The 23,314-nt window shown below is 43.7% G+C and overlaps 1 protein-coding gene across 3 annotated transcripts in view; it reads left to right on the top strand.

The window, feature by feature from the left end:
* Window positions 1-23,314, top strand: part of LOC116974444 (NEDD4-binding protein 2-like 2) — a 39,166-nt gene that overhangs the window by 3,984 nt on the left and 11,868 nt on the right. For 2 of the 3 annotated variants that reach the window (XM_033022883.1, XM_033022884.1), the window contains exons 2-3: window positions 11,577-12,550; window positions 20,337-20,461. In XM_033022883.1, the coding sequence (XP_032878774.1) occupies window positions 11,577-12,550; window positions 20,337-20,461 (1,099 nt within the window). Of the gene's footprint in view, window positions 1-7,769; window positions 7,964-11,576; window positions 12,551-20,336; window positions 20,462-23,314 lie in introns of those variants that run through there. The other variant, XM_033022885.1, reaches the window with a different exon arrangement.

The raw sequence follows: 23,314 nt of genomic DNA, 5'->3' as shown, positions 1-23,314 counted from the left end.
AGGGGGATAGGATGTAGTCGAGGTAGGTGGAAATGATTTCCGTGGGACAGGAGCAGGCAGAAACAATGGGACTGCCAGGGCAGTTGTGTTTGTGGATTTTGGGGAGAAGGTAAAAATGGGCTGTGGGACTGGGAAACGATAAGGTTGGAGGCTGCGGAAGGCAGACAGCCAGAAGTGATGAAATCAGTAATGGTGTTTGAGATTAAGGCCTGATGCTCGTCTGTGGGATCATAGTCCAAGGATAGGTAGGAGGAGGTGTCTGAGAGTTGTCGCCTGGTCTCGGCCCGGTAGAGGTCAGCGCGCCAGACTACCACGGCACCTCCCTTGTTGGCGGGTTTGACTATAATGGAAGGGTTGCTGCAGAGTGAGCGGAGGGTTGTGCGTTCCGAGGGGGTGAGGTTGGAGTTGGTAAAGGGAGTGCAAAAGTTGAGACGGTTGCTGTCACTCCGGCAGTTAGAAATAAAGAGGTTCAGAGAGGAGGGGGGCGTGTGGTCTATTGTACTGGGGGGGGGGGGGGGGGGGGTGTGGTTGGGGTAACCTGGTTAAAAGAGGGAGAAGGGGAAGACCCATCACGACTGAGGTTCCCTGTAGGAGGGGGGAGCAGTTGGACCCAACACAGTCAGACCCCGTGGTGTGGTCTCGACCCGAAACGTCACCCATTCCTTCTTTCCAGAGATGCTGCCTGTCCCGCTGAGTTACTGCAGCTTTTTGTGTCTATCTTTGGTTTAAACCAGAATCTGCAGTTCCTTCTTACTCATAAAAGGAGGGTATTGATGATTCATAAATCACCTTTTTATCTATCCTTGAGTTTGACTAGTCACACAGCACAGAAACAGGCCCTTCAGCCCAACTCACCCATGTCAACCAAGATGTTAGGACCGAGATGAGGAAAACATTTTTCACACAGAGAGTGGTGAATCTGTGGAATTCTCTGCCACAGAAGGTAGTTTAGGCCAGTTCATTGGCTGTATTTAAGAGGGAGTTAGATGTGGCCCTTGTGGCTAAAGGGATCAGGGGGTATGGAGAGAAGGCAGGTACAGGATACTGAGTTGGATGATCAGCCATGATCATATTGAATGGCGGTGCAGGCTCGAATGGCCTACTCCTGCACCTATTTTCTATGCCCTGTCTTAGCTGGTTCAGTGTTTCTGCATTTGGTCCAAATCCCTCTTTACTTTTCCTATCCACATACCTGTCCAGATGTCTTTTAAATGTTGTTATTGGAGGTTACAAGTTTCTGTAGCTGGAGAGACATTTTCTGTTTTGCAGTAAAAGTAAATAATCTGACATCTGATTGTTCAGATATTCAGATGGTTTGGCATGTCTTTAATCTGGAATATGGCTGAGGCTTAGCATCTGCAATTTCTTATGACTACATCTTACTGCCTACATTGAAGAAGTTCTCCTCTCTCCGAAGGAAATTGTGTGAGACTCTCACTGCTCACCCTCTCCGATTCCTGCAGAGTCTGAAGGGTCCTGATACAAAACCTCACCTATCCATGTTCTCCAGAGATCCTGCCTGACCCGCTGAGTTACTCCAGCACTTGTCTTTTTTTAGGGTGTTTGTATTGGTTTATTATTGCCATGTGTGTTAAACTGAGTTCTTTTGTCAGTCCAATTCAAGAAAACTTGATTCAAACTCTTGTTGTTGAAATCGATTCATTATTCTGACAGCGCTGGATAATTCTTTAAACGTTCCAACACAGAGCTAGAAACTCTGGAGCAGGTCGAAAGAACTACTGCTTTGATACAAACGTAACACATTATATAGATATTGGACAATTATGGTACAAAAGGAGTGGCAAACTATTAACCAATCATTTTGGTTTACCATATATTTAGTTTATTTGCATTAACCAATCAACCAAATTCTTTCCAGTGATTGACAACACATATAGTCACATGGTTTTCCCTTTTCTGGCCCCTTTATAACCCTTTTTCCCTCTGGTTTTCTTTAACCTCTTTGCTCAAAATCATTTTATTTCAATGAAGTAAAACCACAGAAATATAAACTAATTCTCAGAGACCACCTCTCAGAATATAAAATACACATCATACAGCAATCGCACAATACATACACACAAAACATTTATTTTCACTTTTGGAAAAGAAAGTTATTTCTAAAACTTCAGTTTTAAACAAAGTCTAATACTCACAATCCTAATTAAAACACAATACACTTCACAAATAATTTCCCTACATAGTTAAAATACAGTTACTTACTAGACCAAGTGCAGACCCGTTGGGTCTGTTCCCCCAACGTGCGGTTGTGGGGGGGGGGAGGCGGCATGCAGCGTCACACACACTAACTATCCCCGCACTCACGCTAATTACCCCCCTTGATATTATATTAATATTATTAATTTGCTCCTTTTACCCCATAACCACCCTATCTATTGACGCATAGCCCCCAACTTGCAGTCACATCTAGAGAGGGGGGGGAGGGGGGTGGGGATAGAGAGTGAGGGCAGAGAGGGGGAGGGGGAGAGGTGGGGAGCAGGGAGGGTGGAGGGAAGGGGTGTGTGGAGGGGAGGGGGGTTTAGGGGAGGGACGGTGGGGGAGGGGATGGGGAGGAGTGGGAGAAAGAGAGGGGGGAGGTGGGGAGCAGGGAGGGGGAGGGAAGGAGGTATGGGTGTGTGGAGGGGAGGGGGGTTTAGGGGAGGGACGGTGGGGTAGGGGATGGAGGGGGAGAGGAGGGGGGAGTGGAGAGGAGGGGGGGGGGGGAGAGAGAGTGCCTTTTTATTTCAACCCAAACCCCTCCAAACAACCATTTGCAGGCAGTGCTTTTTTACTTTAACCATATTTTCATTTTCAAACCACATTATGGGTACTCACAGCTGTGGAGACATTTGTTCAGTGTTATTCAGAGCTCTGATTGAGGCACACCACTTGCAGAGACTGATTGAGGCACACCACTTCCTGGTTTTATAGTCCATCCCCCCTGCCGCCAGCGGGGGCAGCAGAGAGAATGGGGAATTTTGTAAAATCATTAATATCTCTGTCATTTTTCATCGACTGGAAAAATCCTCGGCACACATGCGGCGGAGGGGGGCTCTGAGCGAGGTGGCCAAAAATGACGGCCGTAGGTGGCGGCGATCTCTCGGAAATCGCAGCACAGATCGCCAAAACCGGTCAAGAACAGACTTTTAGTAATATAGATAGATAGATGGATTAAATATGAGTTTTGCCCCATTCTTACAAAGTGGTAAGGACTTAAGTTATTTCTACAACCCCCAACCACACAAAGGCCACACTTGCTTAATTATAATCGCTTCTTCCCAAGCTCGGGTCTAATTTCATTCTGAATTACAACCTCCCCTTCTATCTCTGGACGAAAGGAATGTAAGGCCTCCTCACTAATAGCATTCCACACAGCAAATGGAAGATTATCAAAACAGAGTTACTGTCTCAGTTTTCTATAAACATAAGAAACCACCCTTATACAAAGGTCACACAACCATCACCAATGCCTTATCTCTTATCTCAACAGAAATACATTTAAACAGCACAAACCAGATCACAGACTATTATCTAGCCTTGGTGCCCAAAACCCAATATAGACAACCATAAATCCCCTTTATGACACACCCGAGCTCAAAGATGTGCCATAAAGAAAGGACACATGATGCTCATGTATTGAGAAGAAACCCGTCAATAACCTATACTCTAAACACCAAACTAAACCAAATACAACTTCTGACAGTTATAGCCACTTCAAAGCAAACAAAGCTATGCCTATTTACATCAACATCTCCATGTTATGATAAGCCATCTGTTCTCCTATGTGTGTGTGTTCTTTATTCCTTTGTGGGCTATGTATTTCTGAAAACCTCAGCACCAAGTCCTTCTCTTGCAACTTAACATAAGTTCCTCACACAGAAGTTATCATTTGATCAATTCTATTGTGTAATATTTCCTAAGGTGCATCGAGACACAGTGACCGTATACTGGAATAAGCGAATTCGGTATTCCGTAAAAATGCAAGGAATCATCGGATTTGTCGAAGGTCACTCGCTATAAAGAAAAAGTGTACGAAGCGTTGACTGCATAAACTGTATAAATTCTTATCTTTATTCATGATTTATATGTAAAAATATATCAAATCTGAGGAACGGGGGTGCCAGGTAGCGGGAGAGCAGGGTGTAACAGCGAGATAGAGAGGGCAGATGCGAGTGGGGAACAGGGGGGGGGGGGGGAGACTGGACCGGCGGAGAGACATTCTCGGCAGCTGCACGTACACAGACCCACAACTCATCCGCATCCAGGATCGAACCCGGGTCCCCAATGCCGCAAGTGCTGCCGAAACACCACTGGACCATCCCTGTCCCCCTGAGTGTCCCATCCCCGACCAACGGGACCGGTCCAGAGCAGCGGCCGCCAGGCCCACAGCCAGTGCGGAGAAGCGCCAACTCCGCCGGGCCAGCCGACAACTGGAGCCAGCGCCTCATCCCCGCGCTGGCTACAAGTCTGGCGCTGCCACCGCTCCAGGCCTGCGCTCCGGCTGACGGCCAACCCAGCTGGAAATGCAGAGCCGAGCTGGAGTCAGTGCCTCCCCCCTGCGCCGGCTGCAAGTCCAGGGCTGGCATCGCTCCAGACCTGCGCCCCGACTGCCGGCTGGACAGGCAGCGCCGAGCTGGAGCCAGCGCCTCCCACCCGTGCCGGCTGCAAGTGCGGGGCTGCCACGGCCCCACCAGCGCAGGGCCACCCCGGACAGGGCCAGGACCCCCAGGAGGGGACGGGATGGCCCAGCAGCAACTCAACAGCGCCGGAGACTCGGGACCGACCCCGACCACAGACAAAACACCGGCCTGCACACAGCGCAGCACCATAGCTGCCAAGAATGTTTATAGCGAGTGACCTATGACCTGGGCATGCGCAGTTGGAATACCGAACTCGCTTATACAAGGTCCAGTGCATGTGGGGTGTGTGCCAGAGTGGGGCTGTTAGTGTACAGCTGGAGCCAGGTTTCGTGTTTGATGAACACAAGGCAAATATTGGTAGATTTATAGCTGAAGCCTAATAGCCTATATATAATTACTCCTGTATGACTGTAGAACCAATGAAATCAAATGTGTTTAATATTAATACGAGTAACACCCAATAGTCCGGAAAACAGGATAGTTTGTATTACCAACTCTTACCCCGTGCTGCATTAACAGAGTTTATATACCAGAAACAATTTTAATATACAGAGGAAAGCAGAGTTAAGTATAGGGAGGTTGCACCCGTACTGTAGCCACGCAACGCCAACTGGAGTACATGCGATGAACTGCAGGTAAGCATTTACTATGGCTGCCAGCACAGCCGGCCCTTCTGGCCCAGCATCCGGACTGGTTGCACACTCGCGGACCCCGGGCCGTCTATCCCCGCGGCTGGAGGGGGAGGAAGGGGTCGGGGTGTCGGTGCAGCGCTGTTAGTAACTCTGGGTGGGCGGAGGGAGCAGACCGTCCCCAACTTTGCTGCAGCTGACGTTGCCCAGAGCCACAGCCCCACCTCACCCGGCCCCGCTCCCCCCGGCCCTGTGTGTGGGCGCTGCCGACCCACAGCCCCTGACAGAGCGGCTCACAGGTGGAGACGGGGTGGAGGGCAGCCGTGGCCAGACAGCGCTGACTTCGGGAGGGAGAGTGGGGGCTGTCCAAGTGTTAAGTATAGGGTGATTTCACGAAAGGTCACTGGAGCGTAGATCCGTACCCACGTGACCGCAAATTTTAACTGGGGGACAAGCGTTACTTCCGGTACATGTTAGTGAATGGGAAAACACGCACTTTCACACCCGTTAAAAACATCGAAAACGGCCAGTTTTTGAGCTGCAATTAACTGTACCAGTCGGGGTGACCGTGAGGCACAGCTACCTAAATTTACAGTAAAAAAAAAGATAGAAACTAAGGTAAATTCAAGAGGGAGCTGAAGGTGCAAAAACGGCGGAAGTTGATAGCGGACATTTGCCGTGGAGATTTAAAGATCCAAAATATCGGGAATTATCGCGTTTGCTCGCTGCATTTCATCAAAAGTAAGGCATTATTGGCTTTGTTATCTTTATTCATTTGTTAGATGAAAAGTATTAAAAGTTAGAAATCCTTCAGTAAAATTGCAAAATCGCCCATTGTTCTCAGGTGGGTTTTAACATGCAAAATGAAAACGCTTCTGAAGCTCCATTTACCATTTAAATAATCGTAAACTCTCAATGCATTTGGAAATAAATTTTACTCGGATGCAAGCTAAGGAATGGGATAATTGTCAGCTGTTAGTTGGACAAAATCAGGAGATTTTATTATTTGCCAAAATATATTTCTCAATGTTTCTTGTTTAAAGCCTGCACAATCACCCAAACTACTTATTTATTTATGTCGCAATGTGAGTACAAACTTCCCCAAGCCCTGCCTTGCAATCACAGTGGGCACTGCATTGAGAAATATATTTTGGCAAATAATAAAATCTCCTGATTTTGTCCAACTAACAGCTGACAATTATCCCATTCCTTAGCTTGCATCTGAGTAAAATTTATTTCCAAACGCATTGAGAGTTTACGATTATTTAAATGGTAAATGGAGCTTCAGAAGCGTTTTCATTTTGCATGTTAAAACCCACCTGAGAACAATGGGCGATTTTGCAATTTTACTGAAGGATTTCTAACTTTTAATACTTTTCATCTAACAAATGAATAAAGATAACAAAGCCAATAATGCCTTACTTTTGATGAAATGCAGCGAGCAAACGCGATAATTCCCGATATTTTTGATCTTTAAATGTCCACGGCAAATGTCCGCTAGCAACTTCCGCCGTTTTTGCACCTTCAGCTCCCTTTTGAATTTACCTTAGTTTCTATCTTTTTTTTAAACTGTAAATTTAGGTCCCTGTGCCTCACGGCCACCCCGACTGGTACAGTTAATTGCAGCTCAAAAACTGGCCGTTTTCGATGTTTTTAACGGGTGTGAAAGTGCGTGTTTTCCCATTCACTAACATGTACCGGAAGTGACGCTTGTCCCCCAGTTAAAATTTGCGGTCACGTAGGTGCGGTGCTACGCTCCAGTGACCTTTCGTGAAATCACGCTATACCGAGGCCGCCATGTCCTCCACATGGATTGATCTGATCCATGCGTCACGCCCTTTGACCCGATGACCTTACGTGCAACCCCCCAAAGAGACAAGGAACTGCAGGTGTTGGTTTACAAAAGTAGATACAGAATGCTGAAGTAGCTCAGCGGGTAAGGCAGCATATATGGAGAACATGGACAGGCGGCGTTTCGGGTCGGGACCCTTCAGACATTTTTTTTTCTTGGTTCTTCTCATAACATGCTGCTCAGGGGCGTAAAACCCAGAGGGGACACGTCCCCCCCACCCCACCCCATGTTTTGAGAGGTGGGCGACATCCCCGCCAGGTTAACCTGCCTGGGCTTGCGGGAAATATGGCCAGCGCAGGGAAGCAGCGCTGATGTCCCGTCAGTGCAGCCAGGGCTGTTAGTTAACCCGGTGAGACAGGCAGAGATGAGCTGCATTTAGCGCTGGATTCAGCCTCCGAAGCCTCGCGTGAGTGTGTGAGTGTGTGCATGCGCGCGCGGCCGACAAAACATTGTGTTTTGATAGTGACTTCCGTTCTTGATGCTGCTGTACGAGTTTATATTAACACCCAGTTGATCCAACACGAAGCTGCACGGTTTACAGGCGCGTGTTAATCTGTATCAATCTGAAGAATGGCCCGAACCGAAAGGTCGCCTGTCCATTTCTTCAACAGATGTTTCCTGACCGGCTGTGTTCCTCCAGCACGAGTGACTGTGTTCCTCCAGCACTTTGTTTGCGGAGCCCTTCGCCGCTTGAACTACAACTCCCAGCAAGCAGTGGGCCAATGACGACGGCAGGGTGGCCATTTTCCCGTTGTTTTACGGTCGGCGTTTAGTTGGGGTGATGGCATAGGAGGCCAATTTATTTTTAAAGGATTTTCACCCTTAAACCTCTCCTGGTAATGGTGAGTTTATTTTGTGACTAGTTCTGGATTTTTCTATTGTCTTTCAATGTTATGCTGATTTATTTGGTTGAAAACACTGAGAAATGGCGGCGAACGGATTGAAGCTTAGGCCTAGTTACGGCTCTCTGATGCCCCGGCCTTACAACGAACTTTGTAGTCTGCCAGCGTTCTTCTAGTTCCTTAGTTGTTTTTGGATAATGAGGCTGGCTGAAGAAAAGATCTAGGTGATTCTGAATTTTATTTGAAGAAACGAAGCCACGGCCTTAAAGTTGCTTATATCAAACGTCGAAACTAACGAGAACATATGTATTTTGTTTGTTTGGTCTTCACACTTTTTAACGAAAATCTTAATTTTTCAATAATTCACTGATCAAAAAGCAACATTTATACACTCTTCGTTTATTGTGAAATCGTTGTCACTTCAATTCTATGCCTTATACTCTTATTTCTTACGTCTAAGTGAGTGTCTTACAACATATCACTAATTAGTATGATCGAGGCCGATTACCGGAAACAGAAAGTTGTTGGAATTTCTCTGAAAGCACCCGCGTTTAGAGAAGCAAACATACATATTTCAAAGCAAGGGGACACAAGAGATTGTAGATTTGGAGCAACAATCTGCTGGGGTTTTTTTTCTTTATTATAGAGAGAATTATTCTGTCATCAGTTGTGGAAGTCTTCCTTGGCCTGCCAGTCTCTTTGCGATTAGTAAGATCACTAGTGCTCTCTTCCTTCTTAATGATGTTCCAGCAGTTGATTTTGGTACACCTAAGGTTTGGTATTTCTCTATAACAGTTTTATTCTTGTTTCTCGGTCTCATTCAAGATTCAAACTTTATTGTCATTTTGCAGTGTACAAGTACAGAGACAACGAAATGCAGTTAGTATCTCACCCAGAAGTGCGAACACAGAATAATGGAACAGTAAAATATATATATGTATATACAGTAGCAGTATTGCAATTTTCAGGGGGGGGGGGGGGGGGGGGGGAGAGAAATGTCTGGCAATCACCAAGGTGCAGAGTTAAGTAGGGCAACAGCCACAGGGAAGAAGCTGTTCTTGATCCTGCTGGTCTGGCAACGGAGAGACCTGTTGCGCCTCTCAGATGGGAGGAGGGTAAACAGTCTGTGGTTGGGGTGAGAGCAGTCCTTGGCGATGCTTTGCACCCTTCGCAGACATCAATGCTCTGGACAGACTCACTGGAGGGGAGTGAGGAACCGATGATGCGTTGGGCAGTTTTCACCTGCTTTCCGGTTGGAGACAGAGCAGTTGCCATACCATACTGTGATAGTTAATAAGGATGCTCTCAATGGCGCAGTGGTAGAAGTTCACCAAAATCTGAGGAGACAGATGGACCTTCTTTAGTCTCCTCAGGAAGAAGAGACGCTGGTGAGCCTTGTTGATCATTTTGAGGTGTTGTGGGTCCAAGAGAGGTCATCAGAGATATTGACACCCAGAAACCTGAAGCTGGAAACACGTTCCACCTCCGTCCCGTTAATATGGATGGGGGTGTGCGTGCCACCCTTAGACCTTCTGTAGTCCACAATGAGCTCCTTGATCTTCTTGGAGTTAAGGGCCAGGTTGTTGTCAGCGCACCATGCCGATAGGAGCTGGACCTCCTCCCTATAGGCCGACTCATGATTGTCGCTGATGAGGCCAATCACCGTTGTATCATCTGCATACTTGATGATGGTGTTAGTGCCATGTACAGGTGTGCAGTCGTAGGTGAAGAGGGAGTAGAGGAGAGGGCTCAGCACACAGCCCTGTGGAACGCCGGTGTTCAGGGTGAGGGTTGAAGAGGTGTGGTTGTCTAACCTAACAGACTGGGGTCTATTGGTTAGAAAGCCCAGTATCCAGTTGCAGAGGGAAGGGTCGATGCCCAGGTTGATCAATTTGGTGATCAGTTTGGAGGGGATAATGGTGTTAAATGCTGAGCTAAAGTCGATGAACAGCATTCTCACGTAGGTGTCTCTGTTGTCGAGGTGGGAGAGGGCGGAGTGAAGTGCCGTGGAGATGGCATCCTCTGTACTCCTGTCCTTGCGGTAGGCGAACTGATAGGGGTCCAGTGTGGGAGGTAGGCAGCCTTTGAGGTGTGCCTGGACCAGCCTCTCGGAGCACTTAGTGATGATTGGAATAAGTGCAACTGGGCGGAAGTCGTTGAGGCTTGCCGCAGTTGTGTGTTTTGACACCGGCACGATGGAGGTGGTTTTAAGGCACGTGGGGACAGCTGCTTGGGCAAGTGACAGGTTGAAGATGTCAGTCCAGACTGACATAATGGCTTCTTTCATTGGCACAACTTTGGTCCTCATGTTGGTAAACAGCAATAAAAGTTTTCAAAGGTGATGGAAAGACTGGAGGAAAGGCTAGGTGCTGAGAACTGTCTTTTACCTGCATTAAGGAGGCAATTAAACACACCTGAGCAATTACAAACACCTGTGAAGCCAAGTCAATCACCCAATCTGAACCCAATTGAGCATGTCTTTTATATGCTGAAGAGAAAACTGAAGGGGACTAACCCCCAAAACAAGCATAAGCTAAAGATGGCTGCAATACAGGCCTGGCAGAGCACCACCAGAGAAGACAACCAGCAACTGGTGATGTCCATGAATCGCAGACTTCAAGCAGTCATTGCATGCAAAGGATATGCATCAAAATACTAAACATGACTACTTTCATTTATGTGACTTGCTGTGTCCCAAACATTATGGTGCCCTGAAATGGGGGGACTATGTATAAACACTGCTGTAATGTCTACATGGTGAAACCAAAATGTATAAAAAATGGCCTTTATTAAAATCAGACAACGTGCACTTTAAGCACATGTAATTTTTTTCTATTACAAATCTCAAATTGTGGAGTACAGAAGCAAATAAATAAGTGATGGGTCTTTGCCCCAAACATTATGGAGGGCACTGTATAACTGAGGATATATCATGGTCCTACTATTGTTAATATTTTGGCACTATTCAGTTGCAAATTACTGACTTACAAAACTAATGCAAATTCTTAAACTGTTAACTTGCCTCATACATGGCTAAACTTCCTTGTTAAAGAATCATTTTCAAATAATAAAATTCTTGAAGTTTTTTTTAATATATGCATTGAGTGGTTTGGAAGAAATAATGCCACCTAGTTACTGTGTAGCAGTGCTCTCTGCCGTATAAACCCACAGCAGAATGGAAATGTAGCAGGGCAGTTGTTGTTGCTGGTTAAAGTAGGAATGATAACCTGATTCACAATTAAAAATATATTTCCCAACACTTTGAAGAAGGAAGAAATTAATCATGTTTGAAATGTAAAATATCACATCTTTTATTTGTAGAGAATCAAGGCATGAAATTAGAAATCGTTTGCCAAGTAAAACATTGTAAAATAAATATATTTTATTGCATGCACATCATTCCTACAACAGATTTTTTTTCTATGCAGATGATTTAAACTATGAAACAGCACCAAATGTTTGCATTATGTATATTTTTAAGTTCCTTAATCGTTTTAGTTGTGGGGGAGAATGTAAGCATTTAAATATATATTTTATGTAGTTATGCTTTAAAAATTGTATTTGAACAGTTAAAATGTATTATAATTTAATCGGTGTTTACCTTATTTATCAGATGCCTGGTTCAGAAATCAATACAGAGTCTTTAGAATTAAGTGATGAAGGAGCAAATATTCCAAGTTCCAAAAGACAAAAGACAGAGAACACTTCTGCACAAATTGAAAGCAACTCTTCCGATCTGGCTGTGAAGGAAAAAACTCACTATGCTCACCAACAGAATGAAACTGATGACCTTACCCCACACAGCAATCAGAACTTGCAGGAAGAAAGCAAGGACAAAGAACTGTCATCTGTTTCTTTACTTCAGGAGGAGACTGAGCAGTATAAAGAGAAGAATTGCATTACTGTACCCGAAAAACCACCTCAAATGGAAACCGAATTGAAGTTGTTTTATCAGGAATTGAATCAAATTGAAAGTGGGACTGATTTGCTTGCAAATGGAAATGTAGATGATTCACAAGACTCAGCAGAAAGCAAAAACGTTAGAGTGAAGAAACATAGAACTAACAAGGTTTGTAAAAGAATTGCAGACATGAAATGTACATCTGGAATAATGAATGACTCGCGTTCACAAATTCTAACAACCGATCGCCCACATTTGAGTAACATGCCGACAAGATCTCAGTGCCAGCAACCGCAGCCTTTCATTGGCCCTCAAGAAGCACCTCAGTCAAGACTCAAAGTATCACTTGCTGATCAAAGATACAATTTCTTATCACGAGGGCAAATTTCTCTTCAATATGGCCAAAAATTAATAACTAATAATTATGACTGTAACATTGCAGCAATGCCGGGCAAATTTGAGAGTAGTATTTTGCAGATGCAGCCCATTAGTAGCTGTAGGTTGCAGTCTAGATATTTTCACAACTTCAGCCCACAAGAAAATGCCATGCACCAGCAGATTATGTTGAAGCCCAACTTGTGTCAGCAGTATCGGCAGATAGAGCAACTTACAAATCCAGCTATTGGAGAAAAATTGCTTATATTTATGCGTGGTCCTCCAGGTTGTGGGAAATCGACACTCTCACGGTAAGTTTGATCCCAATTATTGCAGTTCCGTGCTTGATTTGAAAATAATATGATTGTGTATACTGGCTTCACTACGTGTATTGAATCAGATGTATAACCCATTAGTTATCTGAGTAGGTATTTTGGTCTGGACAGACAAAAATGCTGGAGAAACTCAGCGGGTGAGGCAGCATCTATGGAGCGAGGGAATAGGTGACGTTTCGGGTCGAGACCCTTCTTTAGACTGTGGAAGTGGGGGGAGCGGGAAGAAGAAAGGAAGAGGCAGAGACAGTAGACTGTGGGAGAGCTGGGAAGGAGGGAGAAAGCAAGGACGACCTGAAATTGGAGAAGTCAATGTTCATACCGCTGGGGTGTAAACTATCCAAGCAAAATATGAGATGCTGCTCCTCCAATTTGCGGTGGGACCATGGAGGCGGCCCAGGCCAGAAAGGTCGGATTTGGAATGGGAGGGGGAGTTGAGGAGCTAAGCAACCGGGAGATCAGGTTGGTTAATGCGAACTGAGCGGAGGTGTTAGGCAAAGCGATCGCCAAGCCTGCGCTTGGTCTTACCGATGTGGAGCAGTTGACACCTAGAACAGCGGATGCAATAGATGAGGTTGGAGGAGGTGCAGGTGAACCTCTGCCTCACCTGGAAAGACTGCTTGGGTCCTTAGATGGAGTCGAGGGGGGAGGTAATGCGACAAGTGTAGCATTTCCTGCGGTTGCAAGAGAAAGTACCAGGGGAGGGGGTGGTTTAGGTGGGAAGGGACGAATTGACCAAGGAGTTATGAAGGGAGCGGTCTCTGCGGAAAGCCGAATGGGGAGGAGATTGGAAGATGTGGCCAGTGGTGGGATCCCGTTGGAGGTGGCGAAAATGTCGGCGGATTATCTTTTGTATGTGTCGGCTGGTTGGGTGGAAGGCGAGGGCAAGGGGTTCTCTGTCCTTGTTACGAGTGGGGGGGATGGGTAGTGAGAGCGGAGCTACGGGATATAGAGGAGACCCTGGTGAGTTGAAGAGGGAAATCCCTATTCCCTAAACAATGAGGACAACTCTGATGCCCTGGTTTGGAACACGTCATCCTGGGTGCGGATGCGGCGTGGACAGAGGAATTGGGAGTAGGGGATAGAGTTCTTACAGGAAGCAGGGTGGGAAGATGCCCTCATTCTTTAGGGAACGGGGCTTCCGTTCTTCGACTATAGATGAGGTTCTCACCAGGGTCTCCTCTATATCCCGTAGCTTCGCTCTCACTCCCCATCCCCCCCCACTCGGAACAAGGACAGAGTTCCGCTTGTCCTCACCTTCCACCCTACCAGCTGCCACATACAACAGATAATCCTCCGACATTTTTGCCACCTCCAACGGGATCCCACCACTGACCATATCTTCCCATCACCTCCCCTTTCGGCTTTTCGCAGAGACCACTCCCTCTGCAACTCCTTGGTCAATTCGTCCCTTCCCACCCAAACCACCTCTTCCCCTGGTATTTTCCCTTGCAACTGCAGGAAATGCTACACTTGTCGCTTTGCCTCCCCCCTCGACTCCATCCAAGGTCCCAAGCAGTCTTTCCAGGTGAGGCAGAGGTTCACCTGCACCTCCTCCAATCTCATCTATTGCATCCGCTGCTCTAGGTGTCAACTGCTCTACATCGGTGAGACCAAGCACACGCTTGGCGATAGCTTCGCTCAACACCTCCGCTCAGTTCGCATTAACCAACCTGATCTCCTGGTGGCTCAGCACTTCAACTCCCCCTCCCATTCCGAATCCGACCTTTCTGTCCTGGGCCTCCTCCATGGCCAGACTGAGTCCCACCGCAAATTGGAGGAGGAGCTGCACCTCATATTTCGCTTGGGTAGTTTACACCCCAGCGGTATGAACATTGACTTCTCCAGTTTCAGGTAGTCCTTGCTTTCTCCCTCCTTCCCCTCCCCTTCCCAGCTCTCCCACAGCCTACTGTCTCCACCCCCCCCCCCCCCACTGCCCTCTCCCACAGTCTTTCTTCTTTTTCATCTTCCCACCCACCCCCCATAGTCCGAAGAAGGGCCTCGACCCGAAACGTCTCCTATTCCTTCGCTCCATAGATGCTGCCTCACCCGCTGAGTTCTCCAGCATTTTTGGCTAACTTCGATTTTTCCAGCATCTGCAGTTCTTTCTGAAGAAGGGTTTCAACCCGAAACATTGCCTATTTCCTTTGCTCCATAGATGCTGCCTCACCCGCTGAGTTTCTCCAGCATTTTTGTCTACCTTCGATTTTCCAGCATCTGCGGTTCCTTCTTAAACAGAAATATTTGTATTTTCATTTATAAATAAAATGTAATCTTAACAGCAAGGATAGATGGTTTTGAAGTTTCCATTTCATTGTCTTAATTAAAGAGAACTAAACTGAAGAATAAGTGGCAATTAATACACTGGTTAATGATGAAGGATAATATTTACATTTGTAGATTCCCTTCCCAAGCCCCATTTTTGAGAGCACATCCATTTTAAATGTGTGAAATTCTATCAAGTGCAGGACAATTATGATATTTAACAAGAGAAGATCCAGCTATCATCCCCTGACGTTCAATGGCATTATTATCAATGAATTCCCTAACATTAATATCCTGCGGATTACCATTGATCAGAAACTCAACTGGAATAGCCATATGCACAGTGTAGCTTCAAGAGGTGGCTAGAGGCGAGGAATCTCGTGCCCCTTAATTTCCCCAAGCCTGTCCACTATCTGGTTAAATTGCATGCAATCCAATGCGAGCTCGCTATTTGGATTCAAAGTTTTTTTGGAGGAAGGAATTGCAAGGATATTTGTGAAGTGTACTTCCAGTTGGAAGCCTGGACCAATGGTGTGCCGCAAGTGTTGATGCTAGGTCCACTGCTATTTGCTTGATACATTAAAGGATTTGGCGACAATGTTGTTAACATTGTCACTAAATTTGCAGATGAAACTGGTGGTGTAGCAGATGGTGAGGAAGGATATTTAAGTTTACAACAAGATCTATATTTTTTGGGAAGATGGACCAGGGAGTGGCAAATGGAATTTAACTCTGGCAAGTGTGAGGTGTTGTACTTCAGTATGTCAAACCAAGACAGGACGTGTCCAGTAAATAGTGGAACCCTGGAGAATATTGCAGAACAGAGAGATCTTACAATTAAGGTGCATGGTTCACTAAAAGTGGTGATTCGGGTGGACAGTGTGGTAAAGAAGACATTTGGCACACTTGCCTTCATTGGGAAGGGTATTGTGTACAAAGGTTGGGACAGCATGATGCTGCTGTATAAGTCATTGAAGTGCTATGTATTGTTCTAGTCAAGCAGCTGTAGGAAGGATGTCATCGTTGGAAAGGGTGCAGAAGACATTCACCAGTATGTTACCTGGCTTGCAGTCTTGAGTTAGAGAGAGAGATTGGATCGGCTAGTACTTTTTTTTTGTTGAGCATAGGAGCTGAGGGGTGACCTTATTGATGTCTGCATGATCATGAGAGGCATTGATAAAGTGAAAGCACACAGTCCTTTTCCCAGGGTAAAGGTTTCTAAATCTAGAGGGCATAGGCTTAAGGTGAGGTGGAGAGATTTAAGAAGAGCAAGTTTTGCGCTCAGGTGGCAATGCGTAATTGGAATGAGATGTGAGAGGAATTTATAGAAGCAAATAAAATTATGACTTTCTAAAGATATTTGGACAGATATATAGTTAGGAAGGATTTAGAGAACTATGGGCCAAATTCAGGCAAATGGAATTAGCCCATTGTGGGTAAGCATACACTTTAAGGACCGTAGCAGTTCAAGAAGACAGCTCACTGTCGCCTTCTGTGATTAGGGCTGGCAATTAAATAGTGGCTCAGCCTACAAAACCCACGACCTTTGAAAGAATAATAACCAAAAAATGGCACCCTTGGACCAAACCAATCGCACTTTTGCCCTGTACATTTACAACTATCCCCAGCAGCATTGACCTGGATAACTACAGGAGATGCAACACCTACCCTACCACTTTAGTTTAGTTTAGAGATACAGCGTTGAAACAGGCCCTTTGGCCCACCAAGTCCGCGCCGACCAACAGTCCCTGTACACTAACGCTATTGTACACACATTAGGGACAATTTACAATTATACCAAGCCAATTAACCTATAAACCTGTATGTCTTGGAGTGTGGGAGGAAACTGGAATACCCGGAGAAAACCCACGCAGATCACAGGGAGAACGTACAAACTCGGCACAGACAAGCACCCGTAGTCAGGATCGAATCAGGGTCTCTGGTGCTGTAAGGCAGCAAATCTACTGCTGCACCACCATGCCACCCTTTGGACTTCTTCCCTTCCCATCATCCAGGTACCTAAATTGTACTTCTTCAAGTTAAGTATTCTGAGTTGATGATCACAATGTGGTACCCTCCACATTGGAAAAACAAACCAAACATCCGATTGTGAATCATCTTGAGTTCAGATCACAGAAGTGGATGCTAAACTTCCAGTTGTCTGCCACTTTAATTCTTTATCCCACTCCCATTCTGAACTTTTGTCTATAACATCTTACAATGCGAACCAATGTAAGCCTGTGGCACGCTTCATCTTTCTTACAGACATGTTGGAACATTTTGGACTCAATCTCAAATTCTCCATCTTAAGCTAATTTGTTTCCTTCTGTCTATCTTAGAGCGAGCAATTTCCGCTGTATATCATCCATCTATGATTTTGGCTCAATTTTTCGTTGTCCAATAGTTCCGCCAGAACTGCTGGGTGTATCCCACATTCTGTGTTCGGTAACACAAAGAAGCATAATTATCTTGCAACTGCCCTATTACCCCATTTCAGCTTATCATAGATATTTTCTCTTTCTGCTTCATTCCTCCCACCAATTTTTTTGCAACTTAAAATTACTCTTTTTGATCTTTCAATGGTTGCAATGAAGAGCCTCTGACCTAAATTGGTATTTCTGCTTCTCTATTCACAGAAGGGGTATAACCTGCTGAGTGGTTCCAGCACTTTCAGTTTTTAAATTCAGATTTTTAGTTTCTACAGGTTTTTTTAATTTGATTTCCCTTTTTGGATGTTGGTGAGTGTTGAGGGGCTGTCCCACTGCAGCGACCTAATTGGCGAGTTTAGAAGAGTTTGCCCTTGACTCATACTCACAACATGGTGGACACAAGGTCCTAGGAGGTCTTTGTAACTCTCCTTCATGCTCGAGAGTCGTCCCCGCCTACTCGAGGCCTCAGCTGGGTCGCGTATATTTTTCAACATGCGTAAAAATGCCTGTAAGTAAAAAAAGGTCGCCATGGAAAAAATCAATATATTATTTTTTACTCGTAGATTTAGTCGAAGTAGGTCGTAGTAGGTCGGCATGTTATTCGTAGGTAATCAAGGGGAGTCGAAGGTAATTAAAGGTAGTCTAAGGTATTTGTAGATAGTCTTCAACATAGTCGAAGGAGATCGAAGGAGGTCATCTTCACTCTCCACTATTCGGCGTCCAATTTTCCCGACCCTAGTCGAAGCTAGTCTTCAACATAGTCGAAGGAGGTCTTCAACATGACACTTTTTAAAATTCTCCTAAACCCTTCTAAACTTGCCAATTAGGTTGCCACAGTGGGACAGTCCCTTTATGGATCCTCAGGTGAGTGCAGGGGAATCAGGAGCATGGCCCATCGGCATAAGAGAGATGAAGAGTGAGATACCAATCTTGATCAGGAATTCAAGAGTTAGACTATTAGGTGCTGTGAAAAGGAGTTAAGAATAACATTGTGAAATGGCCTGTAGGAAGTAGTTTGTACTGTAATTGGGCATTGGTGATACCACACCTGAAATATTGTTCATAGTTACAATCTCTTAACGTTAAAAGGATATAAAAACAATCAAGGGTGTGCAGCAAAGAGTCACCACATTGGTTTCTGTGATGATTGGTCTGTCAAATGAGTAAAGATTAAATATGCTGGAGTAACTCAGTGGAACAGGCAGCTTGTTGGACCTCTATTCAGTAGAGTTCTATTCAGTAGGTATGAAGGCTTGGTGTTTGATTGCTTTTAAAGTAAGGATTTAGAAATAGTCCAAAAATATTATGTTTAGCGTTCAATTTACTATGAGTGAGGTTTGCCAATATGACAAATGCTTTGTCCAAGAATATTCATTATATATTTCTAGTTTATCTGTTAATTATTAAAACAAGTAGTTGTAGAATGCTTCCTGCCTGCATTTCAGCCAAAATTAATTTGCGTATTCCAATCTGCGAAACTTCCTGACCAGACTCTTGTATTGTCACTGTGTAGGAAGATGCTGGTTTAAACCGAAGGTAGACACAAAAAGCTGGAGTAACTCAGCTGGTCAAACAGATCTCTGGATTTTTCTTCAGAGATGATAGACTCAAAATTTCCAATAAATCACACCATATTTAATGCATGCATAAGGTGCCGATGTTTAGTGTCTTCTTTTTACAATACTGGAGAGATTTTGAAAAACAAGATTATTATTCTGTTTTTTACACCAATACACTGTTCTTAACAAAAATCTACCCATCATGTGAAACATAAATAACAGATATAAATTAGATAACTTCAAGACCAAAAGTCAAAAACTTTTTTCATAACAGACAAACATTCATCGTTTTACCACCATTTGGACACCAAAAACTCTGCCACATTTAGTCATGAATATTTAATTAATAAATAAACTTCATATGGCCCCTTTTGATAATGATCTAGGGAAATATCTTTATCAATACCAGGAGAAAAATACAGTAACATGTCTGGTATTCCGCCCAGAAAAGATCTCGTAACGGTCGTCGTGCTTGGTGTCTACTGTCACAACGACCGTTATCAGGGTCGGTACCTCCGTAAGTTAAAACACGGAGGCTCCAAACCTCTAATGCTTTTTACAAACCCAACTATGGTAGTAGCGATTTTTGGGTGAGTTGATTATTTTTTCTTATTTTTCCAATTTAATATATCAAAAACATTGTGGTGTCAAAAGCACAACGACCGTTTAGAATATATTTTCTGACTTTATAAAATCAATTAAAAAAAAAACAAATTTGGACATAAATTAGTCATCAAAACTAAGGAATTGAGCCAATCTTCAATTTGGCAACACACTGTCTCTTGTTTACCTTTTGTACGGACCAAGTCGCTAACTTCATTCCTTCGTGTCAACTTCGGGAAGCTCCGCAACAACCGTTACGGAGACATTTTACTTACTAAAAAATCAGGCCAAATCAAACGTTGTGACGAATCATCGGCCATCGATATAGCTCAAATCCATAAGGTAATGTACCATTTAGATCACAGTTGTGAAAATGTTTGGTTTTCGCTAATAATGTGACGTTCGTTTTCTGGGGCACCAATCCTTTTAGTATCCACCGCAACCTATATTTGTTTGTATGTTGTGTAATACGCATTGCGGTGTTCACTCAGATGAATGCAGTATTCTACTACATGATCAGGTGAATGAAGTGGAAACGGTGTTTGCAATTTTATTGTTCCATGTGGTATTCATAAACATAGAAAGGAACAAGAAATGCGTGCACTTACTGTGCCAACCAGGTCACTGGTGGACACTGCGCGAGAACCGTTACAAAAAATGTATTTGTGTATTCTGATGCCATTTTCGGAAACTTGCCATCAATATGCTATCTTTTCTTATTTTTTGTTGATACTCTGTTAGTCATGAACCCAATAAAGTGCTTGTCAACTTTTTTGAAGGAATTTGAAATGCGACCCCCTTTGTCACATTTTTGTGTGCAGCATTGTAAAAAGACACGTATACTTGGATTATATTTGGAAGAGCAATCAAATAACCAATATAGTTAATTTTGTGTATTTCTTTATACAGGTTGCTATTAGATCAGTGTCCTACTGGTGTGATCTTGAGCACAGATGACTATTTCTGTCAGAACGGCGGTTACTGCTTTGACCCCAGTTTCCTCGGTGCAGCTCATGAGTGGAATCAAAACAGGGGTATGCTGCTTCATTTAATAACTCGCCAGACATTGCTCTCTCATTTGTATTAGTATTGATTCAAAACAGTCAGATAAATGTGTGAGGTAATTGTACCTATTTGAATTATAACGGGTAAACTTTTATGGATTACACAAAGGAACATTTTATACAATATATCCCAAGTTGCAAGTCTCAAGCCATTTCCTTTAACAGTGTAAAAAGTGAACATTAGGCTACTGAAGAAAAAGTTGGAATTCAAAATCCTGTATTTGTAGCAGATTGGGGGGGGGTCACAATTAAATTTCAACTAAAGTGTAAATGAATCTTGAAATTTATATTGATGAATAATTGATGGATTGATATATGCAAGTTTTAAGAGCTTTATCCACAATGTAGAATTATTTTCTAATTTAAGATACAAATTTCTAATTTGTGTTGTCTAACTTGAAGAAGGTATCAGCCATTCTCACTTGATTCATGATCTCTCTATGAAGTTCCTCATTTGTTCATCTCTTTCCAAACAAAATAAACTGTTGTGCAAGCTTTTCCTATTTTGTCTGCATAGCTACTGACAATCGACAAACGTTAACTCTGCTTTTCTTTTCACCGGTGCTCTCTGACCTGTTGAGTGTTTTCAAATTTTTTTTTATTTTAATTTCTGATTTCCAGCATAGTTTTTTCAATTTTCATTCATTGATGTACTGCTTGAATCTATATGCTTTGACCAAAAATGGAGATAGTTAAAGTTATGCTTTGTTTTTGCTTGACAACATTTTCAGAATGGCAATTGGTCATGTATTACCCCTTATTGTAAATGATCCGGCATTTAACTTCATTTTATATGGTACATAGTGTTGGAGTTTCAAGCATTTGTGCTCAGACTTTCCCCTCCCTAACATAACATAATTTAAGTAATTTGTTTGGCTCTGAAAATCATGGTTATGGTTTCTTCAGAGCTTGTTTAATTGTTAAACAATTACATTTGAGTTTCCACACACCTTGGTTATGCCACAAGGTTTTATGATCTGGCTTCAATGCCTTTTGTTTAACATTTTTATGGCAGCCTATAAAACTAACTGGGGCTTTTTTAATAATAGGGAAGAACCACAAAGAAGAATTCAAAGTATAGAAGTATAGATGTTTGAAATCTGGCAAAATAAGAAATACACCAAGATTTTTGGATTGTTCCATCCGGTTTTATGCTGAACAATGCTGGAAATGTAAAAATAAAAATGCTAAATGCAGGATATACATGGGCAAGCACACCTGTGGAACGATATATCCAATGTTTTGGATCTATGGTTTTTTTCCTTAGAACAGCATAGCTATTAGGTCTTTGTTTTGGATCAGATACAGTTTGTAGAAACCTAGATGCAATGACTCTTGCTTTAATCATGCTTTCTAACAGGGGGGAACTCTGAGTAGAGTCTCTTTATCAGAATTCAGCATTAATGTGTATATTTAATTGAGACGGAGACAATGATTGAAAGGTGGTAGACCATGAGATAACATGGATAATGTATGTGTGTGTTTACTGTATGTGTACACTCCCAGTGGACAGCAAGGATTACGGAAGGGTGTTTTGCTGAATACCTACACTCAGTCTGCCTAAACCTACCTGATCTTGAGGTTGCTAAACACTTTAACTCCCCCTCCCATTCCCATACTGTCCTTTCTGTCCTGGGCCTCCTCCATTGTCAGAGTGAGGCCCAGCATAAATAGGAGGAACAGCACCTCATATTTAGCTTGGCCAGCTTACAACCCAGCAGTATGGATATTAACTTCTCTAACTTCAAGTAACACTTGCCTTCCATCTCTCTCCATCCCTCTCCCTTCCTACTTCTCCAGCCTGTCTGACTGTCCCCTTGATTAAATGTTATCTCTATATGCTTCGTTGTCACCTTCTCCTAGTTAACAATGATCTATTCTATATTTTCCTTGAGCTTCATCCCCTTTGTCTCGTTTACAAAACCTCACACTCCCTCATCTCTGTCTCCCTCTCCCCTGACTCCCAGTCTGAAGAAGGGTGCAGATCTGAAATGTCACCGATTTCTTCTATCCAGAGATACTGCCTGTTCCTCTGAGTTACTCCAGCATTTTGTGTCTAAAGTCAAATTTGTGTTTTCCTCTGGCCCATTTCACAAGGGCCTCCCATACTGAACTGCGTCTGAGAGCTGGACAACAACTAACAATCCATGTTGTGAAATGTATAAAATTTTCAAAGCTTCCCAATGCCTCATCCCACTCTGAAATCTCCAACTTCATGTCACTGTGATATGTGCCCATCCCATTGTGGTCTCTTACGCATCCTGAATTTAGTTGCCCTGCTTCAACGGTTTATTCCCTAAGCTTGGGTGTTCTGTTCATGAACCTATCTGCATTAACTCCTTTAATGCATATTATTGTCTTGATAATATTCCTTTGCAACCGATTCTGCGATTTGTCCTGTTTTAGTTTTGTTTGATAACACTCCTGAGAAGTCCCTTGGGTTGTTTTTGCAAAACATAAAAAACATTTTTTTGTAATCTCTCTTGTATTGCCTCTTAACTTCTTAGGTTGTAATTCATGCTGCTTCAACTTTATGTTCACACACCTGATCACCCACTTTCCCTTGCCTGATTTACATCTTAATTGATGCTGTCAATTGTTTATTCTTCTGTTATGATCCTGGTTGTTTTCAAATCTGCTATCAGCACTTTTCATCTGAGAGCACCACCATTACCAATAGAATGGAGATGAGGAGAATTTCTTTAGTCAGAGGGTGGTGAATCAGTGGAATTCATACCACAGACAACGGGGAAGACATTGGGTATTTTAAAAGCAGAGATTGATTGGTTCTTGATTAGTAAGGGTATCAAAGGCTTTGTGAAG

Source organism: Amblyraja radiata, chromosome 6 (genome assembly GCF_010909765.2).
Source record: "Amblyraja radiata isolate CabotCenter1 chromosome 6, sAmbRad1.1.pri, whole genome shotgun sequence".
NCBI classification, from domain to species: Eukaryota; Metazoa; Chordata; class Chondrichthyes; order Rajiformes; family Rajidae; genus Amblyraja; species Amblyraja radiata.
The sequence above is the reverse complement of the archived record's forward strand: the minus strand, read 5'-3'. Positions and strand labels throughout refer to the sequence as shown.